Source organism: Hirundo rustica (genome assembly GCF_015227805.2).
Source record: "Hirundo rustica isolate bHirRus1 chromosome 15 unlocalized genomic scaffold, bHirRus1.pri.v3 SUPER_15_unloc_BUSCO_378949at7742, whole genome shotgun sequence".
Lineage (NCBI taxonomy): Eukaryota > Metazoa > Chordata > Aves > Passeriformes > Hirundinidae > Hirundo > Hirundo rustica.
In genome coordinates, this window is record NW_026690182.1 from 1 (window position 1) to 22,500 (window position 22,500).

At 59.8% G+C, this 22,500-nt stretch overlaps 4 protein-coding genes across 4 annotated transcripts in view; 3 read left to right on the forward strand and 1 right to left on the reverse strand.

Moving 5' to 3' along the window:
• Positions 1-6: 6 nt before the first annotated feature.
• Positions 7-2,987, reverse strand: DCTN5 (dynactin subunit 5). The gene is made up of 6 exons (XM_040091483.1): positions 2,887-2,987; positions 2,698-2,766; positions 2,210-2,328; positions 1,669-1,780; positions 951-1,053; positions 7-722 (listed from the first exon to the last, which is right to left on the reverse strand). Exons 1-6 carry the CDS (start codon positions 2,932-2,934, stop codon positions 625-627), a joined length of 549 nt encoding a protein of 182 aa, XP_039947417.1. The 5' UTR covers positions 2,935-2,987; the 3' UTR covers positions 7-624.
• Positions 2,988-3,022: 35 nt separating this feature from the next.
• On the forward strand, positions 3,023-11,951 carry PALB2 (partner and localizer of BRCA2). Its single transcript, XM_040091485.1, is given in 15 exon segments — positions 3,023-3,075; positions 3,158-3,217; positions 3,303-3,390; positions 3,988-4,011; positions 4,119-6,020; positions 6,706-7,508; positions 7,758-7,791; positions 7,794-7,840; positions 7,960-8,121; positions 8,507-8,592; positions 8,871-9,032; positions 9,184-9,300; positions 9,618-9,705; positions 10,691-10,839; positions 11,720-11,951. Coding segments are annotated over 15 exon segments (4,005 nt in total). The 5' UTR covers positions 3,023-3,024.
• A 1,000-nt stretch (positions 11,952-12,951) lies between these two features.
• Positions 12,952-15,779, forward strand: NDUFAB1 (NADH:ubiquinone oxidoreductase subunit AB1). Its single transcript, XM_040091482.1, has 4 exons — positions 12,952-13,232; positions 13,341-13,428; positions 14,828-14,934; positions 15,609-15,779. The coding sequence occupies exons 1-3, from the start codon at positions 12,978-12,980 to the stop codon at positions 14,917-14,919; spliced, it is 435 nt and encodes a 144-aa protein (XP_039947416.1). The 5' UTR covers positions 12,952-12,977; the 3' UTR covers positions 14,920-14,934; positions 15,609-15,779.
• A 1,700-nt stretch (positions 15,780-17,479) lies between these two features.
• LOC120766116 (uncharacterized) overlaps positions 17,480-22,500 on the forward strand; it is a 6,615-nt gene continuing 1,594 nt past the window's right edge. Inside the window, exons 1-10 of the mRNA XM_040091481.1 lie at positions 17,480-17,647; positions 17,931-18,007; positions 19,136-19,215; positions 19,767-19,907; positions 20,049-20,161; positions 20,229-20,287; positions 20,375-20,526; positions 20,609-20,771; positions 20,843-21,034; positions 22,339-22,500. The exon at positions 22,339-22,500 is cut by the window's right edge and continues 63 nt beyond it. Coding sequence (XP_039947415.1) covers positions 17,480-17,647; positions 17,931-18,007; positions 19,136-19,215; positions 19,767-19,907; positions 20,049-20,161; positions 20,229-20,287; positions 20,375-20,526; positions 20,609-20,771; positions 20,843-21,034; positions 22,339-22,500 — 1,307 coding nt within the window. The remainder of the gene's footprint in view (positions 17,648-17,930; positions 18,008-19,135; positions 19,216-19,766; positions 19,908-20,048; positions 20,162-20,228; positions 20,288-20,374; positions 20,527-20,608; positions 20,772-20,842; positions 21,035-22,338) is intronic.

The following is a 22,500-nucleotide window of genomic DNA, read 5'->3' on the forward strand; positions in this document are numbered from 1 at the left end:
CCTGAGGGGTGAGAGCACAGGACTGAGGTCAGGCTGCTTCAGGAGCTAAAAGCTAAGAAACATCCTGTCAGGCACAGAAAGACAGGTGCCAGTGTCACCCAAAACTCCAAAAGCCAACAGCAGGATGATGAACGCCTGGAGGGAATCCCAGGGAGAAAAGGAGGAGGCCATGCACCTCAGCATGCAGGCCCATGGGAAGCAAGTACTGTGCCAAAGGAAAGGCCTGGGTCTAATGAACCCTGCTAAGTGCCCAGAGCACCCAGAACAGCCCTGCTGGGAGGGAGACTGCTCCTAGCAAACCTAAGCCTGTCTTTGGGTTAGGCCAGAACCGAGTGGACAGGCTGAGGAGTACGTGTCAGCTCTGCCTCATTCCCCAGCTGCCGCCCTGAGGCAGGTGTTTCAGCTTTCCCAGCTCCAGAACATTCAGTGGCACAATTCAGACAACGTGGAATGGAGTACACTGGATGAGCATACAAGGTTTGAACGGGACACAGCAGCTTTCCCGAGGGACTGCCTGCCAGCACAGAGGTGCTCAGCAGAGCGCAGGGCTCTGGCCTCGCTGCACAACACCCCTCTCCCACCCCCAGAACGCTCCTGTGTGCCTGAAACATGGGAAATGGGCTACTAGACCTGAGTGAGTGGCAAGAACTTCTGGTAATAGCTCTTGGTAACGTCAATCATGAGTTCCTGGGTGCATTCCGGGAGCTCCCCAGAGAAGAGTCCTGGAAGAAGAACGGTATGGCCATCAGTCATTGTGTACCACCTATGCACTGAAACAGAGACTTCCACAGGTTAAAACTGTTACCTTTCAGTGCAGCAAGTGCCTGATACCTTTATTTTTAGGCACTAAATGCTAATGGGCATGTTTGTCATAGAAATCCCATTTAAAATAAGAATATCCATGTTATCTGCACTTTTGTGAGTGATAAGGGAAGATAAAGGGAGCATACCTGGGCAGCCCGAGAAGACAGTGAAAGGTGGAACTACGGTTTCAGGAGGCAGTACTGTGTTGTCTAAAATTTTGCAGCAGTCCTTCAAAACACATCTACGTCCCTAAAACAGAGAAAAGGAAAAGTTTATATTTACAACACTATAAACAAGAGGTTTTCTTATTACTGATATGCTACCTAAATTTCATGAAGATTATTGCTCAAAACATATCCTTTATAAGAGATCACAGGAATAAATATTTACCCTGACTGAATGCTCCTCCTGACAGAATTAACTTTTCTTTTTGAGGAAAAATGTCTGCTTGCTTTCAGCTAGCGCAGGCACAATTGCACATTAACTTATCAGTTGCCAAACTGGCACCAAAAACCCAAACCAAGCAGTAACAGCAAGGCTTTCCCTCAGCACACCGTAGCCTTGACTATTTGGTCTTATTTACACAGGAACACAATTCCACTTGTACTCTGTGGCCAGGCTGCATTCCCTGGGCAATCCCATTAGCCACAGGGACAACACTGTTGTGTTGGGATGGATTTTCCAGCCAGCAGCAGCTGAACCCGCTGTCCTCAGAAAAGGAAACCTGAAAGCTCAGCCTCCTGCAGAGAAGGAAGAGGAGCAGGAAGGAACAGCGCAGAGAAGGTGAGCAGACACCTCTCAGCTGTTGTCACAAGGCCTCAGCAGCACCCAGGAGTTCACAGAAAACACAGAAATAGCACTCACAATGACACAGTTCTTGCCTATGTGCACATAGGAGCCGATCTGGGCCGCGTTGACAACACAGTCCTCTTCGATGAAGACGTGGTCACCAATGTGCAGAGGGAAGAAAGCCACCCTGCAGCACGAGAGTATTTGTTTGTATCCAGCAAACAAACTGACACTGCCGGACAAAATCACCCCGGGGAGTCTCCTGCCCCAGACAGATTAACAGATGTGGATCTGGTGCTAAGGGAGACAGAACAGTTTCTGGGTTTCTCCTCTCTAAAGGATGGCCCAAATGAGAAGGAAGATGTTGTGAATAAACACAAAAAAACCTGAAGCATGCTCTTGAAACATTTGCTATTCTAATCTATCCCTTTCCACCCACCAGTCCGATGGGAACACCAACCCTCAAGGCACAGCTCAGCATCTGAGGAAAAAGCAGTTTTGAGAGATGCATTTCTGCAAATTGCTGCAAAAGGAACAGAGTTCTCGGAACAAAAGACTCAGTCAAGCTGACAGATTTTTTTTTTTAGGTATCTCCCTAAAGGAAGGGGTCTCTTACCCCTTACTGAACTTCTTGAAGGGCGGCCTGATGACGCTGCGACTCTTCACCACGCAGTGCCGTCCCACCCGCACGTTCGCCAGGTCCCCGCGGATGATGCAGTCGTTCATAACTATTGTCTGCAGAAGGACACACAGGTAAACCAGCTCCCTCTGCTACCTGTGGTGGCAGTTATTACACAAACTCATGCCAAGACCTGGCCACTCCAGCAAGATTAGCTTGCTTTAGGGACGATTCTTTCAGTCAAAAGAAAAGTGACAACAAAGCAAAAGTACAGGAGGTCGGAACCACCAGCTGTGCTCCTGGTCATGCCAGCGAGCATTACAGAGCCAGGCTTAGGCACAGAACAGCAGGGTGTTGTGGTGCGGATGAGAGCGGCAGGCGCGGCCGGCAGCGGCTCAGCGATGCTGCGGGACAGCAGCGCCGGGCACCGCGGGCAGGGCACGGGGGACCGGGCAGGGGCACGGCAGCCGCCGCCCGGCGCTCACCTTGCCGTTGAGGACGATGTTCTGGCTGCCGCACAGCACGGACTGCCGGCTCACCTTGTTCCCGGAGGCCTGCGGGGAGAACGGGCGGTCACGGCGGCTGCCCCGGGCCCCGCCGCCCCCGCAGCGCCCCGGCGAGACCGGCTCGGCCCCGCGGCCTCCCCCCGACCCCCGTGCCCCCGCTCCCCGCACCGTCTCGATGTACTCGGACTTGTTGTAGAGCATCTCGCTGAGCTCCATGGCCGCTCCGCCCGGCCCCGCCCGGCCCGCGCCGCTTCCGCCGCGTCACCTCCGCCGGGCCCGCGCCGCTGCCGCCGCGCCCCGGTTGCCATGGAGGCCCCGGCGGCGGCGGCGGCCCTGAGCGGCGCCGACAAGGAGAAGGTACGGGGCCCGGCGGGACCGGGCCGGGGCCGGGGCCGTCCCGGGGCCGTCCCGGTGCCATCCCCACGGGTGTCTCTTGCAGCTGCGGGAGAAGCTGGCGCTGCTGAGGCGGGAGTACAGCGAGACCGTCATCCGGCTGCGGGTGAGCGGGCCGGGCCGGGCCGGGCCGGGGGCACCGGGGCACCGCCGGCCGGTCCCAGCCCCGCCGGGGTCTTGTGTGTCCGCAGCGAGCGCGGAGAGCCGAGCGAGCCAGGAGCCACGGCCGGCGGGAGCGGAGCCCCCCAGGCGGGAGCCGGGGAGAACGGGATGTACCAGGTGGGAGATGGTGGAAGGGGATGCCCCGGGTGGGAGATGGTGAAAGGGGATGTACCAGACGGGAGATGGTGGAAGGGGATGTACCAGGCGGGAGATGGTGCAAGGGGATGTACCAGGCGGGAGATGGTGGAAGGGGATGTACCAGACGGGAGATGGTGGAAGGGGATGTACCAGACGGGAGATGGTGGAAGGGGATGTACCAGGCGGGAGATGGTGCAAGGGGATGTACCAGGCGGGAGATGGTGGAAGGGGATGTACCCGGCAGAGATGGTGGAAGGGGATGCCTCGGGCGGGAGATGGTGCAAGGGGATGTACCAGGCGGGAGATGGTGGAAGGGGATGCCCCAGGCAGGAGCCGCAGGCAGTTCCCCCGGACAGCGCGGTGGGAGCCCCGGGGACCCGGCGGCCGCTGTTGCCCCTTAGTGCCCCCGGGACTGTTCCGCCGAGGATGCACTCGGCCCTGCTGACCCTCACTCCGGGCCCTGCTCTCCCCTCCGCCACTGCGGCCACATCCACTGCCCCCACAGCCCCGCACGGCCCCTGCCCTGGGCTGAGCCGCGGTCTGCAGTAACATCTGCTCTGTTTCCCTCCGCACCAGGTCCGCAGTGCTCCGATCCTGACTGTAAGATCCCTATCTTTCCCTGCTAACAAGGCCTGATTTTGCCATGTGATGTTTTTCTTGGACAGGACTTTAGGAGTACTTTACACGTGTGATATTTTTTCCCCCAGGTTCTAGAGATAACACATCTCCTAGTGCTGAGAGGAGTGGGCCCTCTCAGTTACAGACTAAAACCTGCTCTGGTGCTGACACAGAGAAGACAACATCTGTCACAGTTAAGCATGTTCCAGAATTCTCCAGTGGTGAGGTTAGCCCGCAGGACAGCTCCCGGGCAGAAAGCTTTCAGGCCAGCCAGGAAGACCTGTGCTGTGGGATCATCAGGCATGCCCCTGTGGAGAAAAAGCCCCAAACCTCCCGAGGCATGATGAAGCTGCGGAGACGGACGAAGGCTCTGGAACCAAAGGAAAGGGAATCAGTGCATGATGTGCATCCAATCGGTGCTGGTGAAATGATGAAAAATCAAGTTGCCAGTGCAGAGGAGCTTCAGTCACCAGTGTTCAGGCGCAGCAGCCCCTTGCACACTGAGGAACCTGCTCAAAGGGCACCTGGAACTGTGCTTGTGCAGGGAGAAAGAAATAGTTTCACTCCTGATGCAGCATCAGGGCTTGTACAGGATGAGTTTGAGAGCAGTGTCACTGCAGGAGAGCCTGAGCTGTCCCCACATGCGCTGAGGGACAGCAGGGACATTTGTCAGCCTCAGTCCTCGGGGGCTGTGGCCACACCTGATAGACGTGAGCCGTGTTCGCAGCATGGAGACTCTGTATTACTTGACCCCAAAGGTGATGGCAGAGAAGAATCCCCCGGTATAATAAAACAGCCGGAGTGTCAGAGTTTGTGTGAAGATCAGGGAGAATTACATGGGCTCCTGGATTTAATGTCAGAAAATGAAACGTTGCCTGGCAGCAGAAGTAACACCTTAAGCAAGGAGAGCAAAAACCGTGAAGGACATCAAAGTGACACTAATACCTTAAATCCCTGTTCTGCAGATAATGCTCTGGACAATGCTGAAGAACTTCTGGAGAATCAACAGCTTGAAATTCAGTCAAGGCTTTCTCCTGCTGACAAGGCAGCAGCCCCCGAGGGCATGCTGAGCTCCTGCACAGTGGTGGAGGGGCTGCTCTTCCCCGTCGAGTACTACATCCGGACAACGCGCCGCATGTCGAACTGCCAGAGGAAGGTGGACCTGGAGGCTGTAATCCTCAGCCAGCTGGGCAGGAGCAAGAAAGGTCAGCGCAGTAAATACAAGCAGAAAGATGCAAACCCCAATCAGCCCTCTCAAGAGAGAGACGAGGATGATTTGGAGCCAGGAGTTGTGCCCTTCCCTTTTCTTGGGGCAGAGAACAATCAAGCAAACTCAAGTAGTTCTCAGAAATCTCTTCCTGCGTCCAGCAGCAGCAGCACTTCTCTTGAGTCCATTTCTCAGAAAAGCATCACTGGCACAAGGCAAGAGCAGAGACAATCCCAGAGGAAACAGAAGGGAAGAAGAAAGTCTGCCTGCAAAGCACCCATGCCTCCAGTGTCACAAGAGCTAATCGAGAGTCAGGATCCCACAATGGCCAGTGGAAGCAGTGCTCTGCTGTCAAATGAGAACCAGAGCGAAAAGGAGAACCGTGATGCTAACCTTGAAAAGCCATCCTCAGATGAGAGGAGGTTGTCTGGTGCTGCAGCACTGGGGTCTGCAGGGACAGGAGTGGCTGGAGCTGCACAGGAGGGTCCTGACCCTCCTCCGGGCGGGATCCAAATGCTAGGCAGATGCCATGAGGCTCAGCTGGAGCAGGTTCAAAATCCGCTCCGCAGCAGCGATTCTCTGAGCCCGGGGAGCGACGCTTTGGCCAGCCCTGTGGGAGATGTGGAAGCCAACGCTCCTGTGGGTCAGGGAGGTAAACATCCAGCGCAGCGAGCGAAGAGGCAGCGAGGAGCCTGTGGGGCTGAGCCGCTCCCCGGGGTCAGTGTCCCTGTGCGCCGCTCCCTGCGCTGCTCTGCCAGACACGGGGTCCAGACACGCTCACCAGGTACTTCCTCACATAAACTCCCCAAAATGCCCCGTTCCCCAAGGCAGGGAACATCCTGTGAGTGCAGGCCCCGCTGTTCACACCCTGCTGTGTTTATGCAAGAAAATATGACAGGGGTTAGCTATTATTCTTTTTAAAATTAGACTTTTTTTTTTTTTAAATAGGTAATTGTGGTACCCATGTTCCTTGAACAATTCCAGAAACTTCTGCAGGGAATGAACAGAGGAGGAGCAGGGCTGGGAACTTACTGAGCTGCTGCCCTTGCTGTGGGAGTGAAGAGTGTGAATACTAGGGCTGGTTTGCCAGCAAATGGATGTTCATCTATTACTCCAACTGAGTCTGCATGTTAATGATTATTTCCTCCTTTCTAAGGGTCTGTTAATATTGTGAAAAGAGAAGGTGTTGGGAGAAAACAAATAAACCAAACTGACCGAGCCCTGAGGCATATCTGTCAGGCTTTGGTGGTAGTCTTTGAGCTGAAGGCTTGATCCAGAGATAAAGAGTAACTGCACAGTGTAGTGTCTTTCCAGAAAAGCGCCACTTCCATGTGTTAAGATGAATATGATGTTTTGATTTTTTTTTTTTTTAAATCCAAGACACCCTTCATGAGAGATTCAGAAAAGTCAAGTTTATTATTTATGGTGATTTTATGACGTGATGTTCTCTCTTGTATTCTTGTGTTTAGATGAGAGCAGCAGAGGACACAGCTGTCCCATGGGTTCACAGGGTCCTGCTGCCCTTGGGCTCCCTGCTGAGGACCCCGACACTCGTGGCTCCCTCTTCTCCTTCCGCAGCCTCCAGTGGCTGGTCCCCAAGCTGGGCATCAGGGACTTCCACTTACCAAATGAGGAGTTTGGAGTACTGAAACTGGAGAAATTGAAATCTTCCCCTGTGAATGACTTGGAGGATTTTGTGTCTGGGGATGGTGTGGCTCCGGAGGGCGCACCAGATGCACTAATGAAGCCAAAAGAAAAAAGTCTCAGAAGTAATTTGATTTTGCCTTCCAAAAGTGGATTGCCTGAACTCCCTTGCATGGAAAGCCCAACTTCCAAGAAGAAGCTTTCCACCCATGAATTGCTGTTTACTCCCATGGGGACTGTCTTAGCTGAGGCTCCCACTCACCCTGAGTCTCAGATTTCCTCGTCTGTTTTCCCTGCTGTGGGTGCAACCCCAGGTGTTTTACCTTCAGTGCACAGTGAGGTTATCCCTGACACACCTTCTGTACCTGCCTTGTCAGCAACCCCACCTTCCCCTAGAGGAGCAGCTGCCCTGGTCCTGGGGGATGTGGCTCCCAGAGACCCTGCTGTGCCACTGCACCCCGGCAGCTGTGCTGCAGAGGCTGCCAGGAACCAGGAGGAGCAAGGTGCAACATTTCCTTCAGCAGCTGAAAGAGGTCCTGAGAATAAATCCGATGAGACTGTGTCCTTGGAGAAGCATCAGCCGTCAGAGAACAAAGAGCAGGAATCCTGCAGAGCTTCACCTGAACAGGTAACAAGCTGGGATCTTTGTGAAGGGTACTAAGCCGGTGGTTTTGTGGGCAAATCTCCTTTTTCCAGGGTCCTGTCTGACTTCAGGGAAAAGTTCTCTTTGCATGCTAGTCCTGCATGGATCATAGCAGTGGCATGCAGTATCTGCATGAGAGTGACAGAGATCATGCAACAATTCTGCCTCATTCTCACAGGTGCTGAATATAATTGCAAAGTTGAATTATCCTCATTCTTTACTTTGTTCCTGCAGAAAAAAGATGTAGCAGAACAGTTGACTCCAGTGCTGCGGATGGCCCCAGAGAAGAGAGCTTGCAGTTTGTGTCAGAGCTAAAGGTGGGAGAGCAGCAGCGAGTTGTTACCGTGGCAGCAGCAGCTCTGCAAGACTGAGTTTAACAAAAATGCAGCAGGTAATGTTGTCTGTCAGAGGAGAAGCACTGGTTTGTCTTGGGCAGGACTCGTCGTGCTCGTGCGCTGTGGATGTGAGCACGGTGTGGTGGGCAGCAGCCGGCTGCAGGGAGCTGCGAGTGGTCACCGCCTCCGAGAGCGCCGTGTCCCTCTGGGAACCCCTGGCACCTGACTGCTGGGGAAGGGTCCACACCTGGCACCTGAGAGAGGTACGAACACTGTCCTTATTTCTAGAATTAAGGGAGTTTTCTTGCCCCGTGTGTTAGTTCCCAAGATACAAGGAGCTTGTAGTCTGTATGGTTGCGTGTTATCTGCTGGGATTTAATACCATGTGCACAGAATGGTGGCTGCACTTCACTTGTGCTTTTTCCCCTTACAGTCCCTGGAGACATGTTTTATCTCTTGCATCAACGGGGATTGTTTAATTAGGCAACCAGTCAGCAGAGAGTTCAGCTGTTCATTTAAGTGTGCTTCTTGAGGGGGGTCTGAAAATCAATTCTGCTCCGCATCATTTTACTTGAAATGCTCTAGAAAATGAGAGTAAAGTCAAAGGGACACTGTGGGTAACACTGAATTCTTGCTCTGTTGTCCCAGATTCCTGTAATCCAGATTGTTCCTCTGCCAGACACCTGTAACCTTGTGTGTGTAGCACTGGGAGAGCTGGAGATTGGAGAAATAAGGTTTTGTATTTATTTCTTACTAGTACTTTGCACCCTGAGTAGCTGCAGTTCAACTCCTTGGGAGAAGTGGTTGAAATTATCTTTTTACTAATGTGGCACTTTCTCAGTTGCTTTAACTGTTGGAAAATATGGAAGGGATTTCTAAAAGTCAACTATAAAGACCTGTTTATTCACCTCAGAGCTGGCAGACTGATTGAACACAGGCTGATCTGTAAATGCTGCTGTGTATTTGAGTGGGGCTTCCTCCTGTCATGGTGTGCGCTTGTCTCTTGATTTAGGCTCTTGCTTTATTCTTCTGAGACTGACTCATTCAAGCACTCCCTAGTGAAAACTGGGAATATAAAAGCAGTTGTTGGGCTAAAGGACCAGAGGCTGGTGAGCAGCAGCAGGACCATGCAGGAGCAGCAGCTGGAGATGGTTTCACTCTCTGAGACAGGGGGGTGAGTTTGGGGGTGCTGCTTTGGGGTGGTCTCTGTGTGGTGGGTGGGATAAAAGTGAGGAAACACTCAGATGTACAGCAGTGTCATGTTCCTCCTCCAGAACACGCACTTTTTGTTTTACCTGCTCTTCTATGTGCTGGTCTCCCTTCAGGAGCAAGGACAGGCAGACTCTGATGCCCCCTGAAGAAACTGTCACAGCCTTTGCTGAAGTAGAAGGGATGAGAGAGGCCTTGGTGGGCACCACTGCAGGGAACAGCGTTGTGGTTTGGTGAGTGTTTCCTCTGCCACACGCAGTTTAGGGTCTGGGGGCAGTTTCAGCAGCTGCAGGGTTGCACAGGGGTGCTGGCTGCCTGCTGACCGCTGTGAAATGGTGATTGTCAGAGGGCCTGCAGTGTGGCACTACAGTCAGACAGGCGGGGAATGAACTGTGCTGCTGTAATTCCATTGCTTTTGGATCATCCTCACTACACCCTTCCTGTCTATTGGCTTCGTTTGCTTAACGTGGAACCAAACCCATGTCTGTCCCGCATAGGGGTGTAACTGTGATTAGAAATGTGTCAGAATTTGTCTTTTCACCAACTGCAGGAATCTGAAAACAGGTCAGCTCTTGAGGAAGATGCATGTTGGTTATTCCTACCCAGCTTCCATCTGCCATCGAGCGTATTCTGACTCTGTATGTACACAAAATTCACAGTTCATGCTTGGGCTGCACTGACTGGGATGGGGATGTAAAGGATTGAACTTGCTAGAGAGGGTTGAACTATCAGCTCTGTTTCAATACACTGAAAATAATTCAAGGGTAAAGAGGTTACCAGGAGGAATAAATAACCCATGCTGGCTGCCTCAACTCCTGGCTTTCTGCAGGGTGCTAATATAATGGGAGCAGTGCATCCTGGTGCATTCCAAAGCTGCAGCATGCTGTGTGTAGGAAGCATAAGTGCTGTTGCCCAGGCCTGGTGCTTGGCAAGTCTCTTCCATGTCACACATGTCTGCTGCCAGCATTAGAAACCTGCTGTGAATGGTTCACTGGACACACATGCCTGAGGGAACGAGCTGTGTAAAACCAGCATTCATAATAATCATCTTTCCCCACTTGCTTCTACCTGTGCTGTGATTCCTGATGGATTTTTGTGGTTTATTATGGATTTGATAGTTTTCTGTGAGCATGTAACCTTTTGGGACAAGAATATGCCTTCAGTCAGACTCTTTGGAGTCTTCCTCAGATTATCCATCTCAGGATATTTCATGCTGGTTTGTGGCTGTTCTGGGAGCTACAGTTTTCAGTTGTGCTGCTTTGCATGGAATTCTCGTTACATTTTAAGCTTGTAGGGATTTTACTCCTTTTGTTTTTTGAAGTGTCACTTCATCCTATGGCAGATTTAGCTTTTTGAAACAGGAAGAGAAATTCATAAATCCCTCGGGTCACTGAGCTGTCACTCTGGTGTGTTGCATCAGCTCTTATCAGCCAGCAGCTGCTTTTGCTTTTATCTAATTTGATAAGGAAAGTAAACCATTTCTGTTTCCTTCAGTAAAAATAATGCATCACTGTTCATGGGGCTGTGATTAGAGAGAGTCTAACAGTTAATTTTTGGAAAATTATTTTGGTTTTTCTCCTCCTGCTGTTGTTTTTAGTGATGTATTTTTCCTCTCTCTATCAGGGCCTTTTGTTTGTTGTTCTAAGCCATCCTCATGCCAAAGAGAGCGAGTCCTGTGGAAGCCCAGCATTCCGTGTGGTGGCCTTCAACCCCCGCACCGGCCGGAGCGCGGGGGTGATGTTCTCCTGCCTCCCCCCGGGCCGTGCAGGCAGGCGAGTCCCTGGGGCTGGGCTGGGCTGGGCTGGCTCCTTTGGGGAGCCCCTGAGGAGCAGGGCAGCTCTGGCAGGGCAGCTCTGGCAGGGATCCAGTCGCCATCTCAGTCGCATCCGGCCGTGCCGTGTGTCCGGTGTGCGGGCTGGGGCCGGGGGCGTGGGCTGCTTCCTGCCCACGTCCCACAGCAGGCTGTGCGCTGACCCCTCGCCCTGTCACCGTCACCGCGGGGACGCGGGGCTGGGCTCGGGCCTCTGGCTTTGTCCCCGAGGACTGCGGCTGTGTCCCTGCTGACCCCCAGGCGCTGCCTGCGGCTGCCATTCCGTGCTGCCAGGTTTTGTTTGTGTGGAGTAGCTGGCTGCAGGCACGTGGCCTTTTCCTTCCCGTATCCTGCATTTTGAGGCATCAGCAGGGTCAGCCTTGCATTTAAGGCTCAGCCTTGCAGTGTCCTTACGCAGGAAATGTGATGGAGGTGTGGGAGCAGTGGTGGACCAAGGTCTTGGTTACTGAGCAGTCATGGAATCACAGAATGGTCTGGGTTGGAAGGGACCTTAAAGACCACCCAGTCCCACCCCCTGTCCCGGGCAGGGACACCTTCCACTAGGCCAGGTTGTTCCAAGCCCTGTCCAGCCTGGTCTTGAACACATGCAGGGTTTTTTTCAAGAGTACGACTTTTTTTTAAGAGTACACCTTTTTCAAGCACGTTCTGAGTCTCCCAGGAAGATTTTCTTGTCCTCCTCCCTTCCCAGTTGCACTGGAGGAACTGTCCGGACCGTAGCCTGCCTGCCGTTGCTATTAATCTTTAACTGAGCTAATCGAACAAACGCTGCCGCGCTGGTTTTTCACATCCCCTGCCGCCTGCTGACCCCCGTGTCCCCGCAGGTACCTGGAGGGTGACGTGTGGGACACCGCGGGAGCCGCGGTGCTGACCTCGGGTGCCGTGGCCGTGTGGGACCTGCTGCGGGGCCGCTGCACGGCGGTGCTGGCCCCGAGCCCCGCGGGGCCCTGGGCACTGGCCCGCTGGGCCGCCGGCGGGGCCGCGCTGCTGGCCGGGCACCGCAACGGCACCGTCCGCATGTACCGGTACCGGCCCCCGCAGCCGGGAGCCGCCTGAGGAGCCGGGGACGGGGCCCGTCACCGCTGGGGCCGCGTGTGTGTGCCGTGCCATTAAACGTTCTGCCTTTGGAACGAGCCCGTGTCTGTCGCTGCTCTGCAGGGAAGGACCCGGGGGCTCTCGGGGACACCAGGCTGTCCCTGAGCAGCAGTGTGTCCTGGGGGGCAAGGAGGACAATGGTGACATGGGGGGCACCTGGAAGAGCATTTCCAGCACGTCAGGGAGGGGATCCTTCCTGTGCTCAGCCCTGTGAGGCACGTCTGGAGTGCTGTGTCCAGCTCTGGGCTCCTCGGGATGGGAGGAACAGAGCTCCTAGAGCCAGTCCAGCAGAGGCTGTGGAAATGATGAAGGGTCCGGATTGTCTCCCTGACCAGGAAAGGCTGAGGGAGTTGGGGCTGTTCAGCCTCGAGAGGAGACACAGCTGCGAGGGACCTTATCAGTGCCTACAAATAGCTAAAGGGGTGCCAAGAAACGGACTGGGCTCTGCTCGATGGTGCTGAGCAATAGAAGAGGCTACGGGCACGGGAAGTTCCACCTGGACACGAGGCAGAACTTTCCTGTGCAGTGACCGAGCCCTGGAACAGACCCCACGAGGGTCTGGAGTCCCCCGCAGTGAGGTGTTCCCGACCCGGGATCGCCGCTCCCGGGCCCGGATCAGTCAGGATCCAGGCCCGGGATCGCCACTCCCGGTCCGTTCCAGCCGGGATCCTGTCACGGGATCGCCGGGCTCCGGGCCCGTTCCAGCCGGGATCGCAGGATCCTGTCCCGGGATCACCGCTCCGGGCCCGTTCCAGCCGGGATCGCAGGATCCTGACCCGGGATCACCGCTCCGGGCCCGTTCCAGCCGGGATCGCAGGATCCTGACCCGGGATCACCGCTCCGGGCCCGTTCCAGCTGGGATCGCAGGATCCTGTCCCGGGATCCAGCCGGGCTCACGGGATCCCGCCCGGGGCGCTGCGGCCTCCTCGCGGCAGAGGGCGCTGCAGGCGCGGTCGGTGCCGCGCGGCGCCCGCCGGGACAGCGACGATGGCGGCCCGTGTCCTCTCGTCCTGCGCCCGGCGCCTGCTGCCGCTGTCCGCCCGCCCCGCCGCGCTGCGCTCCCTCCATCGCCTGCCGCCCGCCGTGCCCGCTCCGCCGGGCCGGCCCGCGCTGCTCCGCCTGCCGCGAGTGGCCGCGCCGCTCTGCCGCGGCTTCTCCGAGCTGCCGCCCCTGACCTTGGCCGACATCAAGGACCGGGTGCTCTACGTGCTCAAGCTCTACGATAAGATCGACCCCGAGAAGGTGAGCGGGCCGAGAAGCAGGCGGGAGGGCCGGGGGCCGCGGGCTCCGGTGTAACGGGAGCTGCCGCCCCGGGTGCCCGCGTCCCGCTGACCGCCGTGTCCTCCCCAGCTCACAGCCGAGTCCCACTTCATGAAGGACCTGGGCCTGGACAGTCTGGACCAAGTGGAGATCATCATGGCCATGGAGGACGAGTTCGGTAACGGCGCCCGGGGCTGCCGGGGGCGGCCGGGCCAGGGGAGCTGCGGCACCGCTGGCCTGTGCCGTGTGCGGCAGGGAGAAACGCACGGAGCAAAACCACAGAGCCGGCCTGGGAGCGGGGCAAAACCTCCCAGAGCCGGCCTGGGAGCGGGGCAAAACACCACAGAGCCGGCCTGGGAGCGGGGCAAAACCACAGAGCCGGCCTGGGAGCGGGGCACCAAAACCACAGAGCCGGCCTGGGAGCGGGGCAAAACACCACAGAGCCGGCCTGGGAGCGGGGCAAAACCACAGAGCCAGCCCTGGGAGCGGGACAAAACCACAGAGCCGGCCTGGGAGCGGGGCAAAACCCCCCCTGAGCCGGCCTGGGAGCGGGGCAAAACCACAGAGCCGGCCTGGGAGCGGGGCAAAACACCACAGAGCCGGCCTGGGAGCGGGGCAAAACCACAGAGCCGGCCTGGGAGCGGGGCAAAACCACAGAGCCGGCCTGGGAGCGGGGCAAAACCACAGAGCCAGCCTGGGAGCGGGGCAAAACCCCCCAGAGCCGGCCTGGGAGCTGGGCATCCGCAGGAGTTGGGAATGCAGCCCTTTGTCTGCAACTCAGCCCCTTTGGAAGCAGGAATTCTCTCCCACCCCCATGGGCACCACCTGGGGAGGGGGAAAGGGGAGCAGTGGGTGCTGAGCTTGGCATCACAGGTCAAAAATCCCAGACAGTCCAGGTTGTTTATGCTCACCAGAATTTTTTTTCATCCTTAATCCTACTAGAGGAAAAAAAGGTGTTTTCTCTTTATTAGTTTATATTCCAAATTTGTTTTCACTTCCTGTGGGACTGCTTCATGCTTCCCTCTGAAGCTCATGAATTCTGGAGTAGGTTCTAAATGTCACCTTGGGCCATAGATGTCGCTGGGGTTTGGTCACTCTCTGAGCCCAGGGTGGATGTTTCCCTCTCAGAGCCTTTGCTGGCATTGTCTGTAATCCCCAAGTGAACTGTGTGTGTGGCCAGGAGTGCTAAAAAAGAGCACAGACATTTCTGGGCTGTTTCTGACCACTTCCACCTGAGCCCTGCCCTGGTGTTTGCTCCAGGCAAGCACAGCAGCACACTCAGCCTGAGGGGGGCTTCAGGTGCTGTCTGGAGGTCCAGGAACGTCCCCCCCACACACCAATGTCTGGGGGGCTCTGGGAAGGCCCTGGTGGCTTTAACGAGGCACAGGGGGCACTGGCTCCTGCTGTGCCTGCCGTGTCCCTGTCTGGAAGCAGCGTCACTTGGGGCAGTGCAGTGATGCAGCTCCGGCTGACGCAGCAACCCCTGCCTGCGTGTCCCCCGAACCAGCAGCCGCCCCTTCCTCGCCCTTGCTCCTGTCTCCGTTGGTTTTGGACTAAATGTGTGCCCTTCCTTGCAGGATTTGAAATTCCTGACGGAGATGCAGAGAAGCTGATGTGCCCACAGGAGATTGTGGATTACATTGCAGATAAGAAGGATGTTTATGAGTGAAGCAGTTCCTCAGAGGTGAGTTCAGAGGTGCCCTGAGGGCACACACCGGGGTAGGGGCAGGGCAGGGTGCTGTGTGACACGTGTGGCACAGGCAGGGCCCGGCAGGGAGCTGGCAGCAGCTGTGGGTGCCAGCAGGGAGGGTGAGTGGGAGTGTTTTCCTGAGGGTGGGGGATGCTTTCCTGAGGCACCTGCAGCTGGAGACAGGATGTGGGCTCAGCCTCTCCTCTCGTCCTGCCTGGCACATCCAGCACTCTCCTCACCCCCAGGGCAGTAGGGGGTGGCAAATTGGTCTCTGCTATGGCCCCTGTGCCCCTCGGCCCTGTGCAGGGCGTGTGGGGCACCTCAGCCCCTGCTGCTGCTGCCATTTCCTCTGCCACAGCCGGGAAGGAAATGGGCAGGAAAGGGTTGTAGGAGTGACCAGGGAGGGCTGCAGGGGAAATGAGGTGGCCTCAGGCCAACTTGCAGGACTGATCCACATTCTTGCCTGTTCCTGTGTGGCTCCAGGCTTCCCCCCCAACTCCTTGGTGCTGAGGGGGCTGGATCCTTTTCTGGGCCAGGATGGGAACTGTGGCCTCTTAAGAGAACTGGGGGCTCCTTCTGTGTCTGTGTTCAGCACTCCACGTGTCCTGACCCACTTCTGTACCTCTGAATGCTTGATGAAATGTTAAACGTGGATTTTGTTTCCCCAGGGGTTGTCCCACACCAGGACTGGGCTGGTGCCGGCAGGGATGGACGGGAGTGCACACGCTGTCCCACTGCGGCCTTCTTTGGGAAGCTGCACGTGGATGTTGTATTTAAAACTGTCTGAATGTGTTGTCATTTAAAAACAAGAGAAAAACAGGAATAAAGAGTTAAGACCATTCTGGTGGTGGCTGTTCTGTCTCACACAGTGGGTGGATCCTGGTGGTGGTGGGGTGTGAAGGATGCTCTGGGGACCCTGCCCCGAGATTTGGCTCTGTCCTGCATGTTTGTAACTGTTTATTTCATCAGTGCTGGTAAAAACAAGTTCTGTGTGAAAGGCTTCTGCTTTCCTGATGGAAAATAAGGGGGGGAATGATTTTCCTGCTGCTGAGCAGCAAATTCACGTTGCTGTTCCTCTACACCCGGTTCACCTCAGCACGGGAGCCTTGCTTTAACCCTCACAAGGCAGGAACGGGTTATTTCTGAACACTGCAGGTTTTCCTCACAGCCAAGAAACACTGACATGCCACAGCAGCACTGCCAGGCTGGGAGCCAAGGAAGTGTCATGGATAACAGATCCTCTGGCAACGGGGGAGATAAGGATGGAAAATGGAGCAGAGGCTGCAGAGCTGCACATGCTGAGTTGTGGTGGTGTGTTCCCAGGAGCTGCACTTCCCTGTGAGATCCCTGGCAGACCAGTGACCCTCTGTCTCCGGGGCCCAGGTGTTGCTCTCGCGGTGCCCTCGGAACTTTCTCCCTGGCTCCACGGCCTGGCTGAGCTCTGAGGCGTTTTCTGAGCAGCCACACAGCAGAGCTGGGGGCACACGGTGCGTTTGGCCGCTGTGTTCGTGGCGGTTTCCCCACGGCACGGACACAAGATGTCTGATGGTGGGGAGTGGTCGCTGGGCTCCCCCGGGCGTGGTGACCCCGAGGGACCGGCGAGGGACCCGCAGCCAGAGGTGACGGTGGTGTCCTGGGGGAGCCTTTGTCCTGGCACGGCTCACGGAGTGGGGACAGCCGGGGGCCGAGCACGTGTCCCGGGGCGAACCGGCGGGAGGGGCACGGGCAGGAGCTGCGGGTCCCCCGAGTCCCGCAGGCGGCGGCTCCGCGCTGAGCACCGGCGGCCGTGTGAGCGCCCCGGGGTGGGTCCCGCTGCCGGGCCCCGGTCCGCCCGGCCCGCAGGGAGGGAGCTCCGGGCCCGGTGCCGTGGGGCGGGTCCGGGCCGGGGGCTGCGGTTCCCGGCGCCTCCGCCCCTCCGCAGCGGGGGCGGGCGGGGGCTTCCTGCGCCGCCCGGCAGAGCCGCCCGCGCCGCGCCATGGAGCGGCCCCGGCCGCCGCTGCCCCGGGCCCGGCCGCCGCTGCCCCGGCTCCTGGCGGCCGCAGGTGAGCGAGGGAGGGGTGGGCACAGCCGGGACGGGTCCCCGCTCCCGCCGGTCCCGGGGCGGGGGATGCTGCGCTCGGGGGGCGGCGGGGCCGGTGCATCCCGGCGGTCTGCGGGCGGGGGGGCCGGTACCGGCACCGGGCGGGTCCGTGTCCCCCATGGGGCCCGGGTCGGGGGCGGCGGCTGCTGCTCGGTGTCACCGGGACGTGCCCAGAGCGGGCCCGACCGCGGGGCAGCGGCGCCAGCGGGCAGCGGGGCGGGCACACCGGCGGCGGCCGCGTGTGGTGCTGTGACCATTCCGTGCTGTTCTGTGGACATTCCGTGCCATGCTGTGGCTATTCGATGCTGTTCTGTGAGCATTCCGTGCTGTACTGTGGCCCTTCCGTGCCGTGTTGTGACCATTCCGTGTTGTGACCATTCGGTGCCGTGTTGTGGCCGTTCTGTGCCGTGTTGTGGCCATTCCGTGCCGTGTTGTGGCCATTCCGTGCCCGCTGTGGCCATGTCCGTGCCATTCCGTGCCCGCTGTGGCCATTCCGTGCCCGCTGTGGCCATTCCGTGCCGTGCTGTGCCGCCGGCCCGGGTGACTCCGCGGCCCCGCAGGCGGTGGGCGCTGCCCCAGCGGGAGGCGCTGGTGGGGAGCGGGGCCCGCGGAGCTCGCCGTGACCCGGTGCGGTCCCAGCCCCACCCGGCGGTGACCACCCTCTGAACCACCCGCCATCCCGGCAGAGGAGCCGCCGCGGGGCCCGGGGCCCTGCCCGGGGCACGGTTGGGGCGCTGGCGTCGCGCCCTGCCCGCGGTGTCGGTGCTGGTGTTGGCACGTGTGGAGTGCGGTGGTGCGGCGGGAGCGGGCACCGTTCCTTGGGACCAGGGCAGGCGGTTCCCAGCTGCTCCTTTCCCCCTCTCCCAGTGCTGGTGGAATGCTGTGCGCGGTTTTGCCCCGCTCTGGGCAGCGGTACCGGCTCCACTCTGAGCGCTGCCGACCCCTGCGCCGGCCCGGGCACCGCGACGGGGGAGCGCTGCCAGACAGGTACGGTCACGGCTGGGACTGCCCCTCCTGCAGCCCTGGGTGGCACCGTGTGCCAGCCACCCGCGCTGGGGCCCGCCGGGGCCCAGGGTCCCGCGGTGGCCGCTGTGGGTGCCGGCCGTGGGTCGGAGCTGCTCAGGGTCCGTCCCCTCTGCCTCTGCCCGCAGATCGCCCGCAGCGAGGAGCTGGCACAGTGCGGGCGCCCGCACCGGGGGCCGTGGGGCACCTGTGGACTGAGGCTGAACTGCTGCCCTTCCCTGGGACCCCCGCCGGGACTGCCGAGCTCTCCAGCCCGCAGGAGAGCCCCAGAGGCCCTGGGCAGGGCAGGGAGGGGACAGTGCCGGCGGTGCGGGGGGGTACAACCAGCGAGCCCCTGGGGCCCTCGGTCTCTGCAGGCACCGCTGAACGGGCAGCAGGCAGGGAGCTGCCACCCCCCGCCGGTCTGGGGGTGACCAGCGCAGGGACCCCAGCCCCTGTGGAGGCAGACACAGATCCTGCAGCCAGGCAGCCCCCGGGCACTGACCCCGTAGGACACGGGACATCAGGAGGTGCCACGGCCGCCCAGGGGACGCTCCTGCATTCACCACCCTCCGTGACAGCGCCGGGTTCTGCCAGGGGACAGTGGAGGTCCAGCAGCACCCTGCGGGGATGGAGGGCCGTTGGGACAGCCCCCGTGCAGAGCCAGAATGACGCCCTGCAGCTGGGTGACAGCAGCGCAGGGACCGGCCCGAGCACCCTGCTGACCACTGACAGCTCAGCACCGGGGACAACAGGGGCATCACCCTTGGCTGGGGAGCTGCAGAGGCTGCTGACCACCACGGGGACAGCGCAGGGGACACACTGGGGGCTGTCAGGAGGACAGGGCTTTGCTTCCCCCCCACGGGAGGGTCCCCGCTCTGGCCCCCGCCCCTCTGCACTGTCCCTTGGGCCTGGTGGGGGCCCTTTGGCCAGCACAGCCGTGGGGACAGGCCCAGCCTTGCTGCCTGCAACCCGCAGGGGCTCAGGTCTCCCTCTCCCCACGGCCACCACGGCCAGCACCCCAGGGGTGACATCTCCCAGCCAGGGAGGAGCCCAGGACCTTACCACGGGGGTCTTGGGCCCACCTGACCAGGGGGGTCTCCCTGGGCACAGTCACACTCCCCTGAGCCCATCAGCCATCCCGGAGCAGCCCCCTGGCCCCCTGGCCCCCGGCAGCACCGCTGTGGCACAGGGTGGGGTGAACCACACCAGCCCTGGATCCTCCGTCCCCCCGTCCCCACAGTCTGCCCCAGGCTCTGCAGTGACCCTGCTGTCGACCCCGCTGCCTTCCCCAGGGTCTGGCTGGGGCGTCCTGGGATTCGGCCCCACTCTGGGCACCCCCATGGGAGACCCCTCCCCAGGGCTGCCCCATTCCAGCTCGAGGGTGGGTCCTGCTGAGAGCCCTCCATCCCTGGGGGGGACCCAGGTGGAAGTGGGCGGTCCAGCACCCCCCTCCACACCTGGGCCTCCCCAGCAGCCGGCTTTGACCCAGCCTGCATCTTCCCTGGGACCGACCCCTGCTATTGGCATCACCACCGCCAGCGTCACTGCCACCATCGCAACTGCCACCAGCCCAGAAAGGCTCGGGGACACGGGGACGGTCACAGCAGAGCCGCGTGCTGCCGTACTGCAGAGGGATGTGGTGGGGCCCACATGGGGGTCCCCAGCTCAGGTGCCCACTGTGACGCCAGGGCCCCCCCAGCAGCCCACAGATTCCCATGGGGGGGCCCTGGGTCCCCCCCAGGTGCTGGGGGCACAGACCTGGCCCAGCCATCGAGCAGCCCCCGAGGGAGGACAGACACTGGCACCCCCCAAGTGACACTGGCGGGCGTGGGCAGGGCCCCCCAGGTGTTCATCGTGGAAGATCAGCCCCCACTCCTGAGAGGTGAGTCTGAGGTTTCGGGATCCTCTGCTGGGGCACGGCAGGAGGGGGAGAGGCCCTGGGAGCCACCAGCATGGGGGGAGGGATGGTGGTGGTGGCCCTGGGGCGGGCTCATGACCTGCCCGTCCCCATCCCGTCCTGCAGCATCCCTCCTGCGCATCCCCTGCGAGCTGGTGCTGGACATGGCGTTCGTCCCGGCCCTGCAGGATCCCGCGTCCCCCGAGCGCCGGGAGCTGCTGCAGAGCTTCAACCGGACGGTGAGTGCGGGCTGGGCCGGGGGCTGCGCGCTGGGACCACGGCGCTCAGCTCCCGCGCCCCGTGCAGGTCACTCCGATCTTCACCTCGGTGCCCGGCTTCCTGCGGCTGGAGGTGACGGCCATCAGGTGCGTGGCGGTGGGTGGCAGCGTGAGCGCTCTCCGGCGCGGGGCTGCGGCACTGTCAGAGCCCAGAGCGCGGCCGTGTCCCCGCAGGGAGGGCAGCGTGGTGCTGCGCTACGACGCGCTCTTCGCTGCGGAGCAGCTGCCGGTGCCGGGGCTGGAGCGGCTCCTGGGGACCGCGCTGGGCTCTGCCCGGCCCGGGCTGGCGGTGGGCGCTGCCCCCGTCCTGCGCCACGCGGCTCTGGGTGAGTGCCAGGGGCCGGGGGCACGGCGGGCACACGCGGTGCGGGGAGCGGTGACGCAGCCGGGCCCGTCCCGTCCCCGCAGCGCGGCCGCCGGACCCCTGTGCCGCGCTCTTCGCCTGCCCTCCCGGCTTCGCCTGCGAGTCCAGGGCGGACGGGAACGCCACCTGCACCTCCCTGTGCCACCGTGACTACTGCAAGAACCACGGCATCTGCTCCCACGCCCGGGACCACCAGCCCCGCTGCCAGTGAGTGCCCTGGGGACAGCCGGGGTGGCGGCGGGCACTGTCCCCCGGCGCTGACGGACCCCTCGGTGCAGGTGCCCCGTGGGCAGCGATTTCTGGTTCATGGGGCTGCGCTGCGACTACCGGGTGACCCAGCAGAGCCTGCTGGGCATGGCGGCCGGGGTCCTGCTCAGCATCATCCTCCTGGGCGCCGTCCTCGCCGCCATCGCCGTCCGACGGTTCAAGGCGCTGCTGCTGGAGGCCAGGGCCGAGCAGACCCGCAGCAGGTGGGAGCGTGGGGGCCTGGGCTGGGGTCTGTGGGCTCCGGGAGGGTGGGAACTCCTGCCCTTCCTGGGGGGCTGGGGGCGAGGGGCGGCAGCGAAAGCCGTGGTGGGGTGGCTGTGCTGGGGCTCTGGGTGTGTGCGCAGTGCCAGGGGATGTGGGGTGCAGCCGGAGAGGCCGGCTGGGGCTGGGGGGCGGCACTGAAGGGCTGTGGGCTGCGCTGCTGCGGACAGATGTGTGAGATGTGCTGATGAGCTCCAGCTATGGCCCCTGGGACCCCTCGGTGCTGCCCGTGCTGCGGGGAAGGCGAGGCTCGGGCACAGCCCTGACAAAGCAGCTCATTTGGGAACGGGGCTGTGCTGTCCTGGCCCTGCTGCCCGTTTTGTAATGCGCCCTGGGGATCGTTCCCGAGGAAACCACTGGAACAGCTGCAACCACCGCGGGGCTGCGGCCAGAGGCTGATCGGTGTCACAGGCTCTGTCCCCACCCTGGCTGTGCGGCTGGGCCTGGGGAATTTGGGCAGAATCTGCGATCTGGGCTGTCAAGCGGTCACTGGGGTTGTGTGCTCATGTGCCTGTGTGTGTGCACGTGTGTGTGTGCACATGTGTGTGCCTGCTGTGTGTGTATCTGTATATGTGTGCACACCTGTGTGTGTACCTGTGTGTGTTCGTACCTGTGTGTGTACCTGTGTACCTCTGTGTACCTGTTTGTGTACCTGTGTCTGTGTGAGTGTACCTGTGTGTGTTTGTACCTCTGTGTACCTGTCTGTGTGTCTGTGTGTACCTGTTTGTGTACCTGTTACCTGTGTCTCTTTGTGTTACCTGTGTGTTTGTACCTCTGTGTACCCGTGTGTCTGTGCGTACCTGTGTGTGTCTGTGTGTGTTTGTACCTGTGTGTCTGTGTGTACCTGTGTGTGTGTTTGTACCTGTGTGTTTGTACCTCTGTGTACCTGTCTGTGTTACCTGTGTGTGTGTTTGTACCTGTGTGTTTGTACCTCTGTGTACCCGTGTGTCTGTGTTACCTGTGTGTGTGTGTGTGTTTGTACCTCTGTGTGTCTGTGCGTACCTGTGTGTGTGTTTGTACCTGTGTGTTTGTACCTCTGTGTACCTGTCTGTTACCTGTGTGTGTCTGTGTGTGTTTGTACCTCTGTGTACCTGTCTGTGTTACCTGTGTGTTTGTACCTGTGTGTTTGTACCTCTGTGTACCTGTCTGTGTTACCTCTGTGTGTCTGTGTGTGTTTGTACCTCTGTGTACCTGTCTGTGTTACCTGTGTGCACACAGGTGAGCACGTGTCCGTCCTGCCCCGCAGCTACCGGCGTTTCTGCCGCCTGGACGATGTCTCTGCCCAGTACTGGTCCCGCTCGGGGCTGCCCTCGGCCAGCTCGCTGGACAACCCTGCCTTCAGCAACTCGGAGGAGCTGCTGCACCTCCAGGTCCTGGACAGCGGCTGCTGCGGCTGCCGGGGGGACTC